At 40.4% G+C, this 22938-nt stretch overlaps 3 protein-coding genes across 4 annotated transcripts in view; 2 read left to right on the forward strand and 1 right to left on the reverse strand.

Moving 5' to 3' along the window:
- Window positions 1-7279, forward strand: part of psd2 (pleckstrin and Sec7 domain containing 2) — a 33535-nt gene extending 26256 nt beyond the window's left edge. Inside the window, exons 8-15 of the mRNA XM_057350144.1 lie at window positions 1362-1451; window positions 1758-1801; window positions 1917-2107; window positions 3363-3433; window positions 4234-4391; window positions 4489-4633; window positions 4807-4950; window positions 5103-7279. Coding sequence (XP_057206127.1) covers window positions 1362-1451; window positions 1758-1801; window positions 1917-2107; window positions 3363-3433; window positions 4234-4391; window positions 4489-4633; window positions 4807-4950; window positions 5103-5309 — 1050 coding nt within the window. The 3' untranslated portion in view covers window positions 5310-7279. The remainder of the gene's footprint in view (window positions 1-1361; window positions 1452-1757; window positions 1802-1916; window positions 2108-3362; window positions 3434-4233; window positions 4392-4488; window positions 4634-4806; window positions 4951-5102) is intronic.
- Window positions 7280-8647: 1368 nt separating this feature from the next.
- Window positions 8648-13113, reverse strand: purab (purine-rich element binding protein Ab). Its single transcript, XM_057350147.1, has one exon. The coding sequence runs from the start codon at window positions 13022-13024 to the stop codon at window positions 12176-12178; it is 849 nt and encodes a 282-aa protein (XP_057206130.1). The 5' UTR covers window positions 13025-13113; the 3' UTR covers window positions 8648-12175.
- A 1110-nt stretch (window positions 13114-14223) lies between these two features.
- nrg2b (neuregulin 2b) overlaps window positions 14224-22938 on the forward strand; it is a 49856-nt gene continuing 41141 nt past the window's right edge. For both annotated transcript variants that reach the window (XM_057350145.1, XM_057350146.1), the window contains exon 1: window positions 14224-15788. In XM_057350145.1, coding sequence (XP_057206128.1) covers window positions 15377-15788 — 412 coding nt within the window. In that variant the 5' untranslated portion in view covers window positions 14224-15376. The remainder of the gene's footprint in view (window positions 15789-22938) is intronic.

Genomic DNA, 22938 nt, shown 5'->3' on the forward strand with positions numbered 1-22938 from the left:
ACAGCCTGGCCATGTTGGCATCTGCCTAATTCAGTTTCTATTAAAATGCCAAAGAGTTTGATTGACGCGCTGCCTTTGACTTAAGCAAAAAAAAGAAGAGAAATGTCTCCCTTTATTTTCATAAGTTGATAAGGCTTTTTATTGTGTTATATTTCCAATTATGTGCTTGGTTGGTTTATTATTTGATATTTATCTTTTTTTGGCAGTGACTTATTAGAACAGATCTGCCACTGGTGAAATGAGAATCACTGCATTATATTGTCATTTACATTACCTGGACTTATTATTGTGTTTCTCTCAGTAATGCTACAGTTCTGTCTGACTGATCTAAACACGTCTCTCTCTTCTGTCTCTCTCTCTCTCTCTCTTCCATGTTTAACTCTCTCTGCGGCAGGTGGTGAGTGTTTCTTTTCCCCGTTCTCCTTCTTCTGTTTTTCTTCCTGTTTAATGACTCCAGCTTTAATTCACATCCAAAATCATCCATCATTTGTGGAATATTATTTATCTACAGTAGATGTGTGTGGTAGGAGGGACATACATGCAGTACTGTGTTGAGATATTGTGTTTGGTGCTAGTTCACTATTGCCATCTGCTGACAGTTTTGTGAACTGCATGCAAATCAAATTTGGTGGTGTGTTTTGTCCCACCTACATCTTTGATTTTATTTCTGCATTATGTTTGTCCTGGTTTTATATTCAGTACATTTTCAGTTTGACCAAAACTTCCAGTAGCAACAAGTGGTGTAATAATACACTCAACTTATGATCTGAATAACATTTAAAGAGTATTTGCAAAAACAGATAACTTTGTTGTTAAAATTTCTTAAAAATACAGCTTATACAATACAACACAATAAAAACAGATGATAAAAACGTGATTAGCAACTACAGTTTGAATGATATTACTTGAAATGCACAATAAAAAACATGATTTTTTTAAGCATTTTTAAAAACAAAGTTATTTGTTTTCGCAAATAAACTCTTTATTTCTTGCTATAGAAATGACAATATTCAAGGTTTAATTGCATCTTCTGTGTGTAAATTATTAAAATCAATATGTCTGTCACTGAAAAAAATATTTTTTAACATAAAATTTAAAATGAGAAAGGAATTAAAAAGACATTTTATTTTAAGGTCTACAATACATCATCATTTTTGTATTGTGATATGTGCCACAATATACCGTCAAACCCTTAATCACAACTATAGAACCAAAGTACTACATTTACTATAGTAATCCTGTAGTAAGGATGCTTGATCATGTCATTAATATTATAAGTTATTATAAGTTAATGCTAATTATTTTCATATATTTCATATTACAACATATATAATGTTATGTTGTGTTTTTGTGTTTTTCAGAACATTGGGAAAAAGATGTCCTATCAGCAATTTATCAGCAATCTGGAGGGACTCAATGATGGCAAAGACTTTCCCAAAGACTTACTCAAGGTGATAATTTAAGAATACTAACTGCGTGCTTGTTTTTTGTCCCATTATTATGCCGGTCAAACAGCGGTACGGCACAGAAAGCAATGGTATTTCAACACATGCACTATTACAGCGCAATTTACACTATAATGAGAGCATTTAGCAACAAAGCAGCATTAAAGGATGCGGTTATGTTTATAGTATATTGTGTTTAAATTGGATTTTTCCATACCGCCAGTCCCGTGAGCCGCACCTGTTTGAAATGAGCAGTCACGGTGTTTCAGATGTGCTGTATTCACAGTCTCATATATCTCTGTCCTCGTTTAGGTGCTCTATAACTCAATAAAGAACGAGAAGCTGGAGTGGGCGATGTGAGTAACCAATATTATCCCCAAGAGGTCCTGCATTATCGTGTGACTTCTGAACCTGATCTGTGTGTGTAATGGTGTAATACTCGTGCGTGCTTCATCTTGTACTTGTCTGCAGTGAGGAAGAGGAGCTGAGGAAGAGTCTGTCGGAGCTGGTGGAGGAGCAGTGCGAGGCTGGGGGGAAACGGGTTGTCAGGGTAACGGATGGCAGTAACCCTTTCATCGCCATTCCACTTTTACTCAACGCTGCCACTTACAAACATGGCGTTCTTACACGCAAAAGTCACGCAGAGATGGACGGCAAACGCAGTAAGTGTGTATTTTGTAATGATGTACTAACCATCAGCCTGGGCAATATTTAGCCATTTTGAGATGATCAATGTCCGCATAACAGAATCACTGCCTCCCACATGTCAGTGTCAAAATTAGGGCTGTCAAAAAGAACGCATTATAACGCACATTAATTTGGAGATTAAATATGATATTATTAGAATCTAAACGTATATTTAAAAACATTAATGTAACGTGCGATTAGTCGTGATTAATTACACAAAAGTTGGATTAATTAGTTAATTTTTTAATCGATTGACAGCACTGACAGTCAAAATCTACATTGTTGTTATTTCAGTGAATTTGAGAAAATACTATGATGTTTCAGCTATGTTGTGTCTCTTTGCTTTTATGTTTACATACTGTACATAACATGATTTTAAAGTTTACTATTTATAGGTATGTGTTTAGGTAAAATGATCATTTTTGTTTCTTTCTGTGAATTACTAACAATATTTTTTACCAAATTTTAAATAAAAATACTGTTTCTATTTGCATTTACTTGTAAAAAAAGGAAAACTGGAGAAACGGGTGAAAATAACAGAAAAGATGCTCTGTTTTTTCAGACCTCAAACAATGCAAAGAAAACAAGTTCATATTCACATTTAAGCAACACAACAGTAATATGTCTACATGTATTTAGGAAAAGTTTGAAAATTATTTGTTACAGTATGTGATAACCTGGATTTTTTATCTCAGTTTTCATGTGTCTTGTCATGTGGTTAATCTTTCACATTGCTGTTAGATGACTTTGTCACTCCTTTTTTTTTTTTAATTCAAGAGACACTGGACTAGAATGACCACAAAACATCTAGAAATGCTTATTTGTAATGAAAATTTTGAATGTTTCTTACTTTTTTCCTCTTCTGTATTTACATCCATCAGTGGGGATGAAAAATAGTCTTGCTAAATCAAATTTTCAAAAATTTAGTAAAAATTTAGTTGTTCGCATCTAACTTCTGCCATTTCAGTCTTTTTCATGTCCCATTATTTCGTGTCTCTATAAATAACTGGCAAACAAGTAGACAAACATGTAAAGACAAACAAAAAAGCAGGCGGGTAGATAACATAGAAATGTGATAATCAGTGTTGTTTTATATAATTTTATAATTGTATTAAAACAATGACGTTTGTGTTCTGCAGTGATGTGGGCAGAAGTGTTGCAGTAAACAACACTGGAGCTCATTAGTGAAGTCTGTCTTTATTCCTTCTGTTTTATTCACTTTCTCCGCAGCCCCAAGAGGCCGAAGAGGCTGGAAGAAGTTTTACGCTGTGCTGAAGGGGATGATTCTCTACCTGCAGAAAGTAATTCAAATCCACCACTACCCACCCACACACACACACACACGCACACACACACACACACACACACACACACACACACACACACACACACACACACACAAACACACACACTGCAACATGAGGAATACAGCTCTGTCATTACATCATCTCCCTCTCTGGATATATTTGGAATACAAACTATATTTGTAGTATTTGTACAGAATGTACATTTTCGGTTTGCATGATGAAATATGTCTTGTTTTTATAATGTGTGTAGCGTTGTATAGCAGTATTTTTACTTTCAAGTACATTTTTATTATACTTTTCACTCCACTACATTTCATAAATACTGATTTTAATACTGAAAAACTTAATACTAATTTTAACACTGAAGTACATTAAAATCTAGTACTTTCTTTTACAAAGTATTTTTACTTAAAAAATGGGAAAGTACTGCATTTTTAAGTACTGTATTAAAGGTAAAAATGTATTCATGAAATGTAATGGAGTAAACCATATGATATACACTTTATATTATAAAGATACTTGAAAGATACAGATACTTGAAAAATGTACTTGAGTTAAGTAAAAATACTTAAGTACTATACAACACTGGTGTGTAGTAATAAATAAGAGCACATTGGATTGAATGTTGTGTCCCACAATGCAATGCACTCAACTTTGACCTTTCATATCTAATGTGTGCTTTTCTTCACACAAAAAACAGTAGAGTATGCAGTGATAAAAAAAATGCTGTAATTGTACAGTATTAGTATTTTCTCATTTTTTCTCGTTCTGCTCTGTCGCCCCCGTGTGGTCAGGATGAGTATAAGCCTGATAAAGATCTGTCAGAGGTGGATCTGAAGAATGCAATTCGGGTTCATCACGCTATGGCCACGCCAGCCTGCGACTACAGCAAGAGACCTAACGTCCTTAAACTGAAGACGTCTGACTGGAGGGTCTTCCTTCTGCAGGCCCCGTGAGCATCACATCTCTACACCTGCTTTCACTGTTGTAAAACAGACGACATAGTCTGTTTTCTAAGAATTTATTCTGTTTTTTATGTGTTTGTGAAGGAGCGAAGAGGAAATGATGTCATGGATTTTTAGGATTAATCTGGTGGCCGCTCTCTTCTCCGCCCCTGCTTTCCCTGCCGCTATCGGCTCGATGAAGAAATTCTGCAGACCGTTGCTGCCCTCATCCACCACTAGACTCACACAGGTGTGCGAACGCTTGCACGTAAAACACAGGGATCTTAATCTGCCATTACTTCTTTCTGGATTAGTGTCCATTGGCATTGAGTGCGATATAGTATGCGTACTTGCGCACAGCCATGCTTATTTTTATTTTCGATTTGACCCATTTGGTGTTTCTCTCTCGTCTGATTGGTGCAGGAGGACCAACTAAAGTCCCATGAGAACAAACTGAAGCAGATCGCAATGGAACTAGAGGAGCACAAGAGGAGCCCAGCAGACCTGACGCCCAAGAGCAAAGAATTGGAAGAGTATCGAATCAAAGAGCACTATTTAACCTATGAGGTCAGACCCGTAACAAACTCTTAGCTATTATCTTCATGTTTACCTCATACATTTTCTACAGGGGGTCTGTCTGTTTGGAAAAATGAAACAAAATTCAATAATGAACTTATTTTAAATGAAAAGCAAGGTTTTATTTTTCTTTGTCTCTGCAGAAGTGCCGTTACGAGACGTACATCAGCCTCCTGCAGGTGAAGTTCCGCACAGGAAGTGATGACCTGGATAAGATTGAGGCGAGTCTGTTCAGCGTGGAGGGGAAAGAAGGTCACCTGCGTAAAACTCAGTCGAGCCCGTCCATCAGTCAAGGTCACGGGGTCAACGGACGGGCTGGTCATAAACACGCTCTGGAGCACAATAGCTGAAGAGCTTTTCTGGTGGCTATGAACTTTGACCTCATGCTTGAGACCTCATGGTTCAGATACATGAGACGGACTCGTTTCGTGAAGTAACCGCGTAGCATTAAAACGTCCATATTATTTCCATGTACAGTAAATTTATTATGACCATTATATGTATTATTACTACGACAGTAAACGGTGTTAATAATGCTATGAAGGTTATGTGCCAAATAGGAAAACGAGGAGACCGAGACTGTAAACGTAGGAAGAAACGACAGCAAAACGTTTAATGTCAAGAGAGCGTGAAAGGCGGCGGCGGCAGAGGAAATAAGGTGCACTGTGACATCATACAGCCACATGTTGTGATGTCATCAAGAATTCTTTATGATTCCATCAAGGGACATGAAATGAAAGCATAGAAGACGACATGACGGAATGATCGGATTTATTCATTATTATATTTCTTTGTGACATCATAACGTGTAATAATTCTTAGGCTGTGTGCTGTAATGGCTTCCTGACCGACAGGTCTGGTTTAGATGTAGCATTCGGTTTACTCGTGAGGTGCCTGTTGAGTAGCCAGTTTAAGGGCTGTGCCACGTGCCGGGGTGCATGTAAAGATTCCCCGAGTATTATAAGATACTGTAGTATACCACTATCCCCTTGTAATTATTTATTATGTTATATTTATTCATTGTAAATTTTATTTTCTCCATTCGGATCTATAATACCGGAATATGAGAGGATGCTTAAATGATACATCAAGCGTTTACCCGCTTGCATTCTCCTTGCTGGGGAGCTGATGGATATTTACAGTATGCTGATAAAAAATACAGTGTCTTAATACACAACAGGGTATGAGAAAAACATTGTAAATTGGTTTGCGTGCACACGAGAAGATGAAGGACTAAACATCGCTGGGTTTGCATATGCAAATGTGCGACAACAAACCTTTTGGACCTAAAGCAACATTATTTCCCTATTCAATGGACTACAAAGCCCCGACCATGTGTTTCTGTGTGCCTGGAGAACATTTCAGCCCGGAGAAAACATTGAGCAGCAGGACTGCAAACAACACCAACCCATCGCTCTCTCTTCATGTCAGTCGCTATCATGAAACACGTCTTTCGTGATTTTGTATCCCAGATGTGTGGCCGTCACAGCGACTGCTCACGAGCCACTCAATAAGACTCTGGTCAGCTCTGCTGACATCTAATAATGGTACAAACTTTGAGCAAGTGCAAGTAGATTTTTATAGTCCTGTTTTAAAGCATGAGGACGGTGCGAGTGAGAGAATGAGCTTGCGGCTCTTTTATGCTTTATGGGATGTGGAATGATATAAGCTGCAATTTTATACATTCTTAGTAATGGCTTTCTTAAAGGACCTCTCTATAGCCTACTTTTCGCTTTGGCTGTTGTGCTAACATGATTTTCCCGTTAGGGTAGAACTCAGACGCTGTTGTAATAAAAGATTGTGATGATTATTTTACGATCTCCAACTCCGTTGATATAAGAAAATGAGGCAATGTTTGTCATGTTCACCCCACACAAGCTCTTCTGTTATTTTATTTGTCAAAATTGGTTCATTCAATAATTTCTTTCGATTATATTGTAGAGCCATGGATATTGCTAAATTTTATGATACACACAGAATTAAAGTGATAGTTCACTCAAAAATATACATTTTATCATCATTTATTCATTCTTGTGTGTTTTAAGACCTGTATATGACTCTCAGTGGTTTTATGTACATACAACGGAAGTCAATGGGGTCCAATGTTGTTTGGTCACCAGCGTTCTTCAAAATATCTTCTTTTGTGTTCTGAAACAGGTTTGAAATTTCATGAGGGTGAATAAATGAAACGTTTTTGGGTGAACTTTCCCTTCAAGCAGGTTTCACCACAGATTAGTCGCATTTTAAAACTGGCAGATATGATGGCTGTGGTAGCCTCCCCATTCACATTTTACTTCCAATGTCATTCCACTAGAAATTGTTTTTGAACAGGTCTTAACATTTTGATAAACTATTGTTTTTTGGGGTTTTTTGAAAATGTGCACTGATGTATTTTTTTGCAATAAGACTAGGGACATGTGTGAAGTTAGACGGGCCTATTTGGGTTTTATATTGACTTTACAGTATTTCGTTTATATTCTTTTTTACCAGACTAACACGGTTTATGTATATGGCAACTAGATTTCTCAAGTAATCTGTACAGTTGTCTTTATCTCACCAATATTCTAAAGCATTTTTAATCTAACTTGAATAATGTGTAAACCCGCCAAATCCATTATTAACTCCATTGTTATTCATATTTTTTTAGTTTACATCCCAAGTACTTTATCTTCAGTAGACTTTAGATTCTGCAGGAGAACGCTTTTGACATTAGCCTTTGATGACACTCAATAATTTTACATTATACTGTTGGTGATATCACTTTGTCAGCACCTTGGACAGTTCTTGAAGTCAAAGTTACTTTAAAACTCGTTGGTTATTTGTTCTTAGGTTTAATATAGATACATTCAAAAATACCACTTATTGAAATGAGAACTGAGCTTCCCCCTATAAACTGTGTCACCCGGTTCGTCCGGCATTCATACACAAAGACCAACTGATGCCAGGGAGGAATGGATGATTTTATTGCAATTAGTCATTTTCAGACACAAAGGCTTTCCAACTCAAAAACAACATACGTACCTGTACAAAAACACACTTGTTACCATGAACGTAAATTCGAATAAAGTAGTGAGAACACGCAAACAGCAAGGGAACGAAGGTAGGATGCAGAGGGAGGACGGTTGTGGTCGTGATGAGAAGTAGAACACGACGGATTTCTAAGCCAATTTAAGCACCATATTCATGAAATAGGGAAGGCAGAACAGAATACCTTAGAATGTATGACAGAAGTTTAACATGGGTACACACATGAGAATAATCATCACAGTACTTTTTTCATTAGACATTTTAACCAACTAAAGAAAATAACAGTTGGTGCACTACTTAGTCATCATGCAATTTACTTTAGTAAACCTTCTGTAACACAGACAAAATAGACTTCAATATGTAGAAGAACTTCATAGATTTCTGCCAAACAGCAATTGTCACAAAGCCTGGAAAGTAATTATATAATCTTTGAATGTGAGGTCACCTATCAAAAATAATATGCTGATTTTTTATTTTCTTTATATATTTAAAGTGCAAGTATTTTATCCATTTGATTCAATGCTTTCTGTAAGTATAAAATACAAAGAAAAAAACAGCAATATGCATTTCCTAAATACATTTCCAATATACATATACAGTATATATAGATTTGAATACATATATATAGGAATGTATGTAGGAAACATAAACATATATGCTATCTTTTTTTAATAAAGAGGAGCGTCATATGTAACAAACCATATATACACACACATCACAGGTCATATATATATTTTTAAGTACAACACATTTGATAGGGAATAAAAAGGAGATGGTGGGATATGTAAATACCCTCCTTGTGCATTGACCCTTGATGCAGAACCCCCTTTCCAAACGTCTCCTGGACAGTCTGCTTAATGCGTCAGCATATGCTCACAATTACATGCTAAGCTGGTCAAAGCCTTGAGCTTGTGAGACCGAAGGATCGTGATGTATGAGAACTTTGTCACTGACCATGAGTAATCAGGGAGGGGGAAATTATAGAATAATCAGACAAATGCACAGCTTCATGTATGTAGGAGATCAAATGGAGATAAGTTAAAACTGTAAGTTGTTATTTGTTTTGTTTTTTGTGTTAGTACTGGGTTGTTTCTGCTAAAAAAATTCTGCAAACTGCAGATTTGTTCAGAAATACAATTTCTGCTCATTAAGGACAGGTGACATTGGAATCAACACCTCTAATGGGAAAACAGACTGAAATGGTCTCTCAGTCAGAGTAGCATCTGCCATCTTACTCAGACTTTTATCCCCCGACAGCCTGTTGTGCATCAAACCTATACTGGTCTGTGGTCTGAAAGCAAAGGCGTAACTTTGCCGGTGGAGAGCTCCAACGCGACAAGAGAAACATTTCAAAAAAGTCTTGGCTGAACACTGCCACCTGGTCATTAGTACCCAATAGCACCTTAAGAATTCGATTTGAAAACAGACGTGTGCGTATTTGATTGAGGGATTTATCTCGGCGCAAAACAATATTTCTTTATTTAAGGGTTTTATTTCAGATTTGAAATGCCCTTTTCAAGATCAAAAAAGAAGGCTTCGACATTATTTCCAGTTTAGATTTCGGTTCATGCTTAATATTTAATAGTCATCGCATACTGTGGCACACATTGGACAGTTTTGTAAGATCAGGGCAGTGATAAGAAAAGATTTGCTTCACCGGTCTTAAGAGGGAAAAAAAGGATTATGCACAAATATATTTAAAAATAGCCCCTACAAGAGAAGCACACAGTTGAAAAGATGTGACCATATGCATATAATGAAAGCTAGACAAAGTGCCTATGTATGTTTTTAATCTTGTGCAGAAGTAATGACAGCCTTTCTCAAAATGTCCTCATGTGCTTAACATGAAACAGGCCTGTAGCCGGAGGGTCGGTGACAAAACCCCCCAAACTGTCTATAGGCTGGTGACTTTTGGCCTCATTTGAACCAAATTTGATCCAAGCAGAAACTGGTGAAAAATGGTGATGGTGTTGGGTCTTAATAACAGCAACAGTCTTTTCACTAAATGTCTTTGCAACACTAGTAAGCTGGTTTACGTCAGGAGGGTTTGAGGAGATTACGATTTCTTCCAACAACATTGTTCACATAGCAAATAAATATTTCTGACCGAAGCGCTGTGCATTAAAAACATCGGCTAAAAACAGACAGCTACTCCAAAAACCGAGCTCAAAACGAACGTTTTACGTCACAACGAAGGAACGCGCCTGATTGGTGCGCGAGCTCCGTCTCCCCGTTTTTAGTGACCGGCGGTTAGAAGAAGAATGAAGTGTTATCTTGGGCAGCTTCCTAGAAAAAGGTTAGTCGTCTGGTTTTGAATCTCATACACAAGTTAAGTCAGCTTCATGCGTCGATTTTTTTTGTCGTTACAGTGGACAAGTATCCACACGCACACAGAATTGGCACGCGGCCTGCAATATATTGCACACGATAGGCTACTGCAACGTTAGCACTGTAACTTTAGTGAGGAAAGTAAAATCTCAAGGTGCGATGTGACGAGGTTTAAAACGAACGCAGCAACTGATACGTAAGACCGGCAGAAATAAATCTTACGAACGGGATATTAGCACCATACAAAAATCATACAGGCTACTGCCTCGGCCGTAAGTCTACTAATATAGGCCTACATTAGCATAACGTTCGGCTGTATCGCTCTTTTTTTTACAAGAAGCTATATCGTTATTTTTACACGGAGCACGAGCACACCCCCACCGCCTTTAGGTGACTAGTGCTGCGCTGACCTCGTGTCGAAATTACGATAATTAAAAGAAAGTACCTTTCGAAATCTGTCATCAATCGTATTGAGCGTTGCACTTGAAACGAATAATTTATGAATTTAGGGTTGAATGTCGGAAGTCGTCGTTTAATAATAATAATAATAATAATTTGGACACCACGTCAATGCCAGCATACATCCATGTTTACGTCAGCGCTGTTTGACGATGACACAAAAGTCACCGTTCTCTTCTCGGCGACGTGTGGGACAGAGAGCCCCGCGCGCCTCTTTCTTTGATTGGCTTGTTGAAGAAGTCATTTAAGAAGCACCACGAGTGGTACAGCAACAACGCAGTTGTGACCCCTAACAACAAAGAAAGACAAACAGCGATCGGGAAAAAACATCGTACACGTAAAGCATGTAAACGTGTGGAGAGATTATAAGGCACCAGAGTTGTTTTTTGACGTTGTAGAGGATGCTCCGCGCAACTTCACATGCATCCGCGCTCACACTAGTGGACAGCTTCTTTTTTATATACAAGCACCCCCCTCCAACCTACCCCCCCCACCCCCAAAAAGAAAAATTCCCACAGAAAACGTGGGTAATTTTAAAAGGATCTAAGTACATCTGATTCACAAAATCATAGTTCGTATATCTAAGTTAGCACTTCAATGTAACTGTTTGCCCGAATGTCAGTGGGCATGGTGCAACAGGTTTTGTTTTGGACAGGAATAAACGTCAACCGGTCGTTTGAGCAATGCGCCCCGGGTTCACTGCGCGGCTACCGAAGCACACATTGCATGACATTGCGTGCAAACAAACGAACTCATTTGCTTTATGTCTATAGTTAACAGGCAAACGAGTAAACATATCTACATATCCTCATATGCATTTAAGTCGAACAAGAAGAAGGGGTGACATCCGTTTTTTAAATATCGAATATTCTGACTCGGTGCGTGTTGTCTGCACTCACTCATGGCTGTACCATTACTTCTGATGTTCGTTTGCGTTTTGAACCTTTGTTTCCTAAATAATAGCTTTTGTGCTGGAAGTCAAACATGAGCTCTAATTATTAATTTAGCATATTTCTCATTAATATGCACCTTTGGAAATAGTGTTAAAACAGCTTGGATGTGTCAAACACATGGGTAAAGAGGGAAATACACACTCCCGCCTCTATGACACTCGCACCATCCAGGACAGGTTCAAATAGATCATGTTGTCGATAGCAGCGTCTTACTGTTAAATGGTGAGTAAGTGGGTAACATCCGGCGATGGGTGAAGAGATGCAACTGTTAAAGTCTGTGAGGGTTGTGTTGTTGTTGATCGATCCCTTGAAATTCTATCTCACATCTCGCATTACAGTAACGTTTGATTATCATGTCGTTCGTTATATATCTTTTTTAATGTCCTATTCTCCGCGTATATACATCGTGTGTATATGTATACATGTGTATATATATATGTGTATATCCATTAATCCTCGTCCGCGTCGTCCCCTTGCAGGCCCTCCGGTTGCATCTCGCGCGCCCTCCTCTCCCTGCTCCTCTCCTGGATCTTTTTCATCTCGTCCGCGTATTTGCAGAACGTCGCTCCGAATTTGGACCACACTTTGCAGGGCACCGTAATGGAGTTGCGGTAGGTGGGCTTCACCTCGCTCACCCGCATGAACACTCCGTACTTGTTGGAGCCCACGTCAAAAAAGAAGCGCTTGTTATCCACAGTCAACGAGGTGCCCTCTGGCAGCTCCGCGGGGTCCTCGTCCACGCCGAAGTCGTCGATGAGTTTTGCCAAAGCGTCGCGGAACTCGATGAGTCCCTGAGCTGGAAGAGCGATGGTCTGGCCTTGCGATGCTCCCAATCCGGGCCCCCGATTTACGGTCTGTCTGATTCTCAGAAACCGTCCCCTCTGGTTCTCCTTCAGATCCATGTAGTACTTTCGATTCTCTCGCACCAGAAACTCGCTCTTAAGCGCCCTCCTGGGCTCGTCCTGCACAATATCGGGGTTGCTGGGACCCAGCTGGGCGTAGTGCTCGATGAAGTCTCCCAAGTAGTCGCGGAACTCCACGGCTACCGACATGGAGAGAGTCAGGCGGCTCTTATTTCCCCCGGCCCCGACCTCTGCTATCTTCAGAAAGCGGCCTTTGGCGTTCTGCTTTACGTCCAGATAGAAGCGTTTGTTCTGAATGTCAACCCGCTTCGACGCGAGCTCCTCCGTGTCGTGCTGCAGCCGAGATGCTGCGCCCGTCGCGCCCGGGTGCATTGGGCTGGCGCCGGGGCCTGTGGCGAATCCACCGTGCTCACTTCCACTGTCTCTATCCGCCATGATGCAGCCTCCCCGCTTTCCTTCTCGATCCGTCTCCCTCAGCCCTGCTGCAAAAGCGACTGCTGCTGAGCGATCGCAGCACTCTCGCGAGATCTGCGCGTATGACTTCAAACCGAAAGAACGGGAGGCCTTCTGCAGTCTGTGAGATTCTCGAGATCAGGAGTGTGTTGGTTACAGTCATATCAGCGTTAAAGATGCGCACTCAAGAAGTGAACTTCGTGAGCTATATTTTAAGCATTTTTGCTATTCAGCAGACGTAGAATTTAAGTGACCAGCTGCGTTTAATGAGTTGGTTGACAGTTGAATCATTTTGGCATTGAGCATTTTGCCAGGATTTTATTGTATTTAGGATTTTTGTTTTTACATTCAGACCATGCAAATAATTAAAGAGCAGGTGCAGATAAAAGGTGCAGATAAAAGATCAAATGATGAACTGTTCTGCTATGTTGGATTAGTAGCGTTTAATAATTATAATTTGTAACAATCCTTTGCACAAATACAAATAAAGAAGTGTAACAAACTTGCTTTCTTACGATAACAGTCACATACCATAAAAAAAGTTTGAATTCATCTAAATAACAACGAGTAAGAGATAAAGCTATCTGTTTGCTGTTCAGCACCACGGACAGCGACAATGCCGCGCCCACAATAGTAAACGGATGAACTGTCCAGAATGAACGCGTGAATCTGAGTGAATGAAACATCATGCTTGCACCCCATAAACTATTATAGTGCGTATAAGAGTAGAAAACGGATTTATTGTCTGTGTAGACAAATGTAAGGTCGACTTGTTTGGCTCTATGCCCCATTTTAATATATTTTAGATCATTTTAGACATTGTACATTGATAAGAAAGACTGCTGTCAGTGTTTGTCTAAAGCGCGAAAAGTGTTCAGAGTGCATATTTCTATTGTAAAAGTATGCGTCACACACTCGCTTTTGACTGCAGATGTCGCCCTATAGCAGCCTAAGGAAAGCAATGCAATGGCACATTCTATCACTCGCGACGCATTTACTGGCACCGTCAATGATGCAAATGTTCAACTTAAAAATGACTCTAACCTTAAATATCGTATACCTGTTGGTATATAACTGTTGGTAGTTAAATTATTTTTCCAGCTGTCATGCTTTTTTAATGGCCGGCCCCTCCTCCCTTTATAAACTAAATGCCCAGACTGTATGGCAAATACCCGCAGGACCTGTTGCTGGGGTAAATATGGCTGATATGATGATCGGTGGTTTGCTGTGTTGCTGTCTTTTCGGCGCCTGGCTGATCGCTTTTTGGGGCAAAATGGTGAATGTGACCTGAATGCGCAGTTTTATTTAGTAAAAATAACGCAAAACGCACTTTTCACCAGGCATCAGTTCCATTTAGAGCTCTTTTTCGCAGCGTTAGTCATCGCATCTGCGGTGGCCAGACTTTTTCCTCTATCAGTTGATAGCCCGTTGGGAAACGAGACTCGTCGACAGAAATCTCTTTCGTCTTTGTTATGCCTTTTTAATTTGCCAAATTATTTTGCGCGTAACAGAAATCAGCTCGTGACATTGGCTCGCTGCACAAGGATTTCAGTTGACCTACAGTTGACGCATGTGGCTGGACTGTTGCTCTTATATCATTAGGACTTCCAGAAGACGCCACAGCCCAAGCGGCGGAGATCTGCTCACGTAAGCCGCCGCCGTAAGCACGGTGCACGGGCAGCACGAGCAGAGGGCACGCGCTTGTTGCATCGCCCAAATGAACAGCTCCCGCGCGCGCGTTGCGCGTCGTTGCTTTCTGGAGCACAAATCTGGCGTCCGTTTTTACCGGTAGACCTTAAGGCGAGGGGCACCTCGAGGGACATCATTTTTGCGTCGCCGTGTGTGTGTGTGTTCTTTCTTATTTATACTGTATGTGCACCGAACTCCAGTCTTTTCTGTGCACGAGCAAAACGTATTTTTCGCAGGCTGTGTGCCCATCTGGGCGATGACATTGGTTGGGCAAAGGAGCGTCTATATTGGCGTTTTGCAGCATCAGGCGGTCTCGTAAAGGAGCGTCATTTATGAATACATATTTATTGAGTTTCGGGATTGTGTTGAAGGAGAATGCAGCAACTTGATCTTGCAGCTCAGCAGTGTCACTGACCGGGGCTGTTTCCGGTTCCTAAGTGGCTGGTGTTTCCCCATCACCAACTGCATGGGGAAAGCGGCACACACAGATGGCATGGACACTTGCGCAAGGTCTGCCGCTCTGCCCTGCTACCGGAGCCTATTCGAACTCAGTTCCCCACCACCTTCTCCGCCGTCCTCGCCCCTCGTCAGCCCCGAGAGCACTGCAGCACCGCCGCCGGCCGCCCCTGAGCCACAGTAGACGGCATGAGGAGGCTTGATCCGGTGCATTTCTCCATGCTCGTCATCGGGGTCTCCTTCGCCTGCTACACCCCGAGTTTGGATTCTCTGCAGGACCAGGCTTACCGATCGGCCGTGGTCATTGAAGGCGAGGTGAGCTCGCTACCCGAGAACGTCTCCGTGGAGCCCTACAGTGTGGATGTCAAAGTGCTGGACGTGTGGCCGGTGAACAGCGGCGGGCTAGGGCGCGAGCAGCTCGTCACCGTCGGGGAATTCGGCTCCGAGGCTCCGTGCGTTGCGGTGCAAAAGAACCACAGATATATCTTTTTCATGGACCCTACGGAGGAGCCTTTAGTATTCAAAGCATCATTTGCTCCGTTGGACACCAGTGAGAACAATCGTAAAAAAGATGTGGAGAGCATATTGTGTAAAGACTGCGGTAAGTTTATTAACTGTGGCTACATAACGGGGTTCAATTTTTATAGATATCGCGTGCAAACCTCGCGGAGCAGGATGCGTTTTTTTCGATAGGGGAGAATGGAAAGATGTAGAAAGTAGCAAGCGTAGGTTTTGTTTTTGGGCGTCTCTGCAGTATTGTTGTAATTACCCTTATAAACATTTACGCGTAGACCAGGACACACATACACACACACAAGCAGAGGGAGGGAGAGAGCGAGAGAGGGGCATTGGCCACATCATCCTGACATGCATTCAATTACCAATTATTCTATACTCTAGGGCAACGAGCTTCAATCAAGCAATGTGCACGATTCTTCTTCAGCCTGTGAAACACGTGATTTAAAATAATGCAGCATGATGTGCCATGATATCATGCGGTCGTATAGCCTCCTGTAACACTCTGCTTCAGATATCCCACGGCTTTTTGTGGCATGTGAAGAGTGTGTAAAATAATGCGGACGTCAACATATCAATTAGCTTTTATTTGGCACGAAACGCGCAACCACGTGATGGGAAGCTGAACAAATTGGCTCGATGTGGTTGGTTACGGGATCAGGTGGCAGAGGCAAGGCCCCTACAGAAAGGGATTCCCGTTCAGATGCAGATAACCCCTGTGCTCCATAGAATAATATCCATCCCTGTTCATATCTGACATATTGCGAGGTGAATGTTCTCTGGCATGACACGTAGCAACTAACCATTAAACGCGTAATGGAGAGCCATTTAATAACGTTTGTTTTATTGCTTTATATTTGCATTATACGAAAAGGGAACAAATGAGCCCAAGGCGATATGAAATCAGAGCCTGAGATAACAGCAGCCTCTTTAATGCAGATATATCATATTATATTAAATGTTTGCATATTTTGGTGTGTGCATCAGTTCACATTGTGTTCCTGTAGCTCAGTTGGTAGACCATTGCAAGAGCAGTGCACAATGTTGTTGGTTTGATTCCCAGGGAACACACATACTCATAAAATGTATACCTTGTAATGCAAGTTGCTTTTTGTGTAGAAATGTGTAGGCGTGGTTGAAATTAAAAGGTTTGGTCAGAGTTGTATAAAATACAATATTGCCAGTATCTTAATATGCATGTTTTGACTAGCTTGCATTTTTCCATTATGATTTTGGTTTGGGATTTTTATTTGTGCATATTATGAACTACAACATATGCACGTGCACTTTAAGAACATAGTGTGCCTTTTGACTGAAATAATAGAGGCCTCTTACTGCAGATTGTGTCTCATTTGTTGCTTTGTGCATCTGTTAAAGTGAAATTAAAGGCTTATCACTAGTTTCTATGGTGCCTGATGCATGGTAGTTATCAGAAAGTTTTCAGATAGATTTATATTTCGGGTAGCTTTTTACTTTTCCAGTGTGATGTCCTCTGTAGTCAACATACTGTATATGTACAGTACATACATTATGAGATTTTATTTGAATAACGGCAATGTACAGACAGAAACTTAAGTGTTCTCTTTCTTTATAGCCTGTGTCTATTCCCGTCTAGTGGAATATTATTAAATCACTAATAACATTTCCCTAAAATCACATTAGGTATTTCTGTTTCAACCTTTCCTGTTCTTTTCAGACAGAGGTGGTCGAGTTTTAGGAAAAGCAGTTGGATAAAAACATTTTCTGTCTGGGGGACAATGGGATGAAGCTTTTGTTTTGATTTGAAATCATTTGGTGTGTCATGTGTGCAAGGGACTGCTTATTGGCATGATAGTTTATGTTAACCCACTTTGTTCAATGAGCAGAGCTGTTCAGTACCGCATTAGATTAAATGTAGATTAGACAAACACAGATCTTATGTGGTATCGTGTAGTACTGTATGTTACACAAAATGCTACGTGTATATGTGGCAAAGGTTGTTATAACATGTATTAAGAATGTTATATATCTCAGTTAATTCCATATTTATAATTCCGAACAATATACATTATTTGTTGTAAGGGTGGTAGAAGGAACATAGAAATATCGGTTCTGTTCTAGAATATAGGATGCAAGCTAGTAAAATCTTTACTTCGTGTTCGACTGTATGTTGCACCAAACCACATTGTGTGGCCGACTGTGGATGAGTTGATTTCTGAATGAATGAATATGGTATTTGTTTGACCTAAAAAACCAAGAAAGCCATGTCAGAGAGAGAAATATGTGATGTAGGTCAGAAGTTGTGATATTTTGGGAGAATTTACCCAGTAAAGCATCAGTTGAATTTAGGACAGAACGACTCTGTCCCTTTGCCAAAGTAACATTTATTTCAACACACACCCAGCCCTTAATGTGCCTTATCCTGACCAAAATCACCAAACCTTTCGAACACTAAACCTTAATGCATCTCAGAATTCCACCCTTATTTTATTAAATCTGTTATGTTAAGGTTTTGTGATGGTAAAGATTCTCGATTATCTTGAGCTCTCAATGGTCTCGAGCTTTTGTTTGCCGTAATGTTTGCTTATTTTCACAGAAGGAAAATAAGACTTTTTTTAATCTATAGAGACTGTTACACTGGTAAAACACAGCTCAGATCAGAGCTCAGACACCGTAAGACATGGCAGATGTTGAAAAAGACAGGCTACAGAGAGACAGAGAGAGAGAGATGCATTGGGGCAGACAGGTTATAAGTGAAATGCTGAATTGGGCTGTACTAAATGTGTCGATTACGGTGGCCATATCTTGAACTGTGCAGCAAAGAGAGAGCTGAAAAAAAGAGATACAGTCTGTGATAGTTTGAATGTACGAATTGTAAAAGAGAGAGTGTGTGTGTGTGTGTGTGTGTGCGTGCGTGCGTGCGTGCGTGCGTGCCGTGTGTGTGTGTGTGTGTGTGTGCGTGCGTGCGTGCGTGCGTGCGTGCGTGCGTGCGTGCGTGCGTGTGTGTGTGTGTTGAAAAGAGCGAGATCTGGAGCTTGTATGAATTATGCAGGCTGCAGTCGAGAGTGCAGTTTTAGCTGACCGTGTTTCTTTTTCACTCATTTGCGTTTGATTTATATTTTGACAGTAATTTCGCCATGTGCTCTTTCAAACACGCAATCTGTCCAGCCTGTGTTCATGTGAGATAAAAACAGCCTGCATGCACCAGATACAACTCACGCAAATGAATGAACACTATTGTTTGTGCATTGTTTGGCTGATTTCACAGTTCTGCGTTCGTACAGCATTGTTGCGCTTCCCCTTCACTGCAGTCTCTGAAACATTCCTGCACAAGCCCTTAAGCCATGAAGACATGCAGAACATTAGAGGTAATGTTACAGAAACAGCCCCACCTCCTGGTCACATTACGGTAATGCACACAAACACATTGGCGAATACGATAAAGTGAGCTCATGCCTGTAGTTTAATATGTAGATTTGCAGTATTGTATAAAAGCTCTGTTGCCAGATCAGAAGAGCTACATAAGCAGTTTATAAAGATGTCCTTTAAGCTGGGGAACGACAGTTGAAGTTTACCCACTCATGAATTATTGAACAGCACTTAGTTTATCTTCAGTCCCCTGCTACAAACACACAAACCTCATCTGTAGTCTGTTGGCTTCGGTTTGCAACATGAATGCCAACATGCAACTCCAGAGGCTGTGATTTCTTTCTTTTTTACTTTTGTACCGAATAGAGGGAATTAAAAAAAAGGAATTTCTTTGAAATATGTCCCCCTTTTGCTTAAACGACAGCATGCGTTGGAGCAGACATATTTGTCTAAAACTCAATTATTCATGTTAACCCTGCAGAAAGGTATGAGAATGTTCAACAGAGCATCATGTGTGCTTTAATGGGAGCATGGAAACCATTAATGTCACTCATTTACTTACAGTTGATGTGTTACATTGGATTACTTCATTTTACATCATAATTTTTCTTTGTTTGACATTTTTCAAACTTCTAAAACTTCATGTTTATTTCCAGGCTTACATAAAAAGCTGCAAGATTTTCAATGTGGTCTCAGACTTTTGGACACCACTCTTTCTCTCCGTCCAAGGCCCAGTGGTTGCTCTCTCCTGTGCTGTCATTCACAGAGAGACAGAAATCAAAAGCTTCTGTCTTAAGTTCAGCCTGCAAGCACTAGGGATGGGAGATATGGCCCTAAAACTCTATCACAATATTTTCTGGTATTTTTTACGATAACGATATAAATGACGATATAACTATAACACCAACATCCTCTGTTTTTTGCTACAAGTGATAGTGGCTGCATGTAGTCTAGAGCCTCAGAAATACCCCAAATCAAACAAGCTCCTAAAATACCTACAGTATTTTTGTAAATATAAAATATAATGGTGACATTCGACTTCAAAGGTTGTAGTAAAGAAATAATTAAATTAACTAAAACTCCATAGACACATCATGTCATACCTAAACTGTCTGAAACGATCGCATCACGCTGTCAATCACTCTCTCGTGAGCTGTGTGAACCTTCTCTTCTCACAGAAACATACACTGTATCTGTCTATGACTCGCGCTACAGAAAAGGAACAGAAAAATGCGGACGAAAGAAATCTAATTAAATAATCTACGCTGTCATACGTTGATAAACGTGTTTTACAACGTAATACAAACTCGCAATTGTACTGGATGTAAACAGGCAGCAGTGGGGTGCGCGCTGTGTCGCAATGAAAGCCCATGTGAGCGCGAGCTGCGCACGGGACGCTCCGTTCATGCATCCTGTATATAACAGGCAAGAAATCATATTAAACAATTTGTGCAATGCGCATGCGCTCAAAACATTTATCGAATGTTTAAATACTTTTAGCCAAACTAAATGTTGTGGTGTTTCAATGTATTATGACTATCAACAAATTCTTAACAAACGAATTAAATAAAACGAAAGTGAAACTAAACATGAAATCGGATGCCTCTACATTGCCATCCTTCACGAGAGTTAGAGCTCCTCTTTTAGTGCACTCTGAAAACTCTTTCTCAGCTTCACGTCCGCCCTCAGCTATACCCGTTTTCGCTTCGCATATGAGCTGTGAATGGGTCTCACAAAGAAATACGTCATCAACTAGGATTTATCGTTCATATCGCGGGAAGACTAATTCCTATCGCGGGGAGAATGTCTAACGGTATATCGCAAACGATAAAATGTTGCCCATCTCTAGCAAGCACATTAAAGAGATAGTTCACCCAAAAATGAAAATTCTGTCATCATTTACTCACCCTTTTGTAATTTCAAACATGTATGCTTTTCTTTCTTCTGCAGAACACAAAAGAAGATATTTTGAAGAATGTTGGTAACCGAACAAAGGCGGTACCCATTCACTTCTATTGTGCGGTCACAAAACCAATGCGAGTCAATGGGTACCGACGTTGTTCGGTTACAAACATTCTTCAAAATATCTCATTTTTTGATCTGCAAAAGTCATTTTTGGGTGAACTATCGCTTTAAGACATCGAAACAAAAGTAATATCTTTCACACATAGCCCTCACAGCCCTGCCATCACGAATCTATAAAAATGGGAGCGTCAGATATTGAAAGAGAGAAACAAAACGAGTGACCTGATGTTGCAGAAAACCACAGTAACTGAATGGAAGAAGGTAGGCAAAAGAGAGAGAGTCGGATGCACCAACGGGGGGGAGGGGGGCTTACACACGACTCACCATACTGGAAAGAGAAGGGGTGGGGGGGAATAAAAGAGAATAGCTTTCCCCTTTTCTGCTCTGCCTGTGAGCATCTCATCAACTATTCATCACTTACTGCGCTCATCTCTCGCTCGCTCGCTTTCTCTCTTTCACTTCGCTCTGCCTCTCTTTCTCTCTGGCCCAGCCTTCATTCACGGTATCCTCGCCTCCGAGAGGTGTGTCAGGAATGTCTAATTGAAATGAACTGATAGAAACACATTGACTCAGGTAAGCAGGTCGACTCAGCTGAGCTCATTTTCAAGACCATCACGTTACCAGGCATTACAGTAGCTCTACCTGCAGCAAGTCACAGAGACTGTTAGGACGGAAACATGCACAGTATGCTAACACAGAGTAAGATTTGTGAATAAACGCAGTTCTGTTGCTGCCTGTACATTATCCTGCTTATTACACGGCTACTTTCCACATGAGAAAAAAACTGGACATGAAATGATAATTTGAAATATATTTTAGCTCATTTTTACCGAATGCAGACCTTCTGCAAGGAAAATATGTGTATCTCATATTAATCTTGAGTGCCTATACAGTAGAATGGCATACATCGTATCTTCGAAGAGTATTTAGTTTGATCACATTTATAAAAGAGATCCAGCTGTATGATTATTTCCGGAAAAATAGGAGCTGCTAGAGGTGGGACTAGTGGGGAGAGTGGGATGAAACTACACATCATCACATTAATCCCTTCGTGTTTTGTACATTATACGAGTACACGCCGACACAGACGTATGACTTAGTTTGACTTACCGCGTGCAGTTCATGTCCGGCATCTTTTAGCACTGGGACCGCGCCATCTATCAGTTTCAGATCTGCAAATCCAGCGTTATATCCACCGTTTATATAACATTCATCACTGAAATGCCATGAACAAACACACACACCTAAACCTCACTATCGCAAGAGTAACCAGCTGCAGCGCAGCCCATCTTGACGCAGCGCAGATAATCTGTAAGCGGGTCTCGCTTGTCGGTTGGCTCGTGGGCGGGCTCTTTCTTTCGCCTTGCCGTGCTTTTCCGGGAGAATGGCCAATAAAAAGAATAGGATCCCTGCGATGACAGAATTATAAAAAACTTTAGTTAGGGAGTGTATCAAGGGAATGTATCAAGTACAGAAATACTATGTCATACGTCCAACTCGTTTTTTTACAAGTCAACCATGTTAAGCATGAGAAGCCAGCACGTTTAACAGTGTAGAAGTCAGAATGCATGACATAGCATGATACCCCATCATTAAGATAAGAAATGATGTTCAAATGTCACGAACAGGCAATTTGGTTTAATCATTTGTAAATATAATGTCATATATGTTATTAAAAGATATATTTAATTTGTCAAAAAACCCTGACAAAATGATTTTTGGAATAACGAACCTGCAAATTGGCCAGTCCGAATCAAGCATTCCAACAAGCCCTGTCATAAATATTAATAATGTGCAATGTATGTTGCTGTCAAGGTGGTCGCAGTAATTGACGTCTGTTCACATGAACATCTGATGCATTT

This window comes from Triplophysa rosa, linkage group LG13 (assembly GCF_024868665.1).
Source record: "Triplophysa rosa linkage group LG13, Trosa_1v2, whole genome shotgun sequence".
Lineage (NCBI taxonomy): Eukaryota > Metazoa > Chordata > Actinopteri > Cypriniformes > Nemacheilidae > Triplophysa > Triplophysa rosa.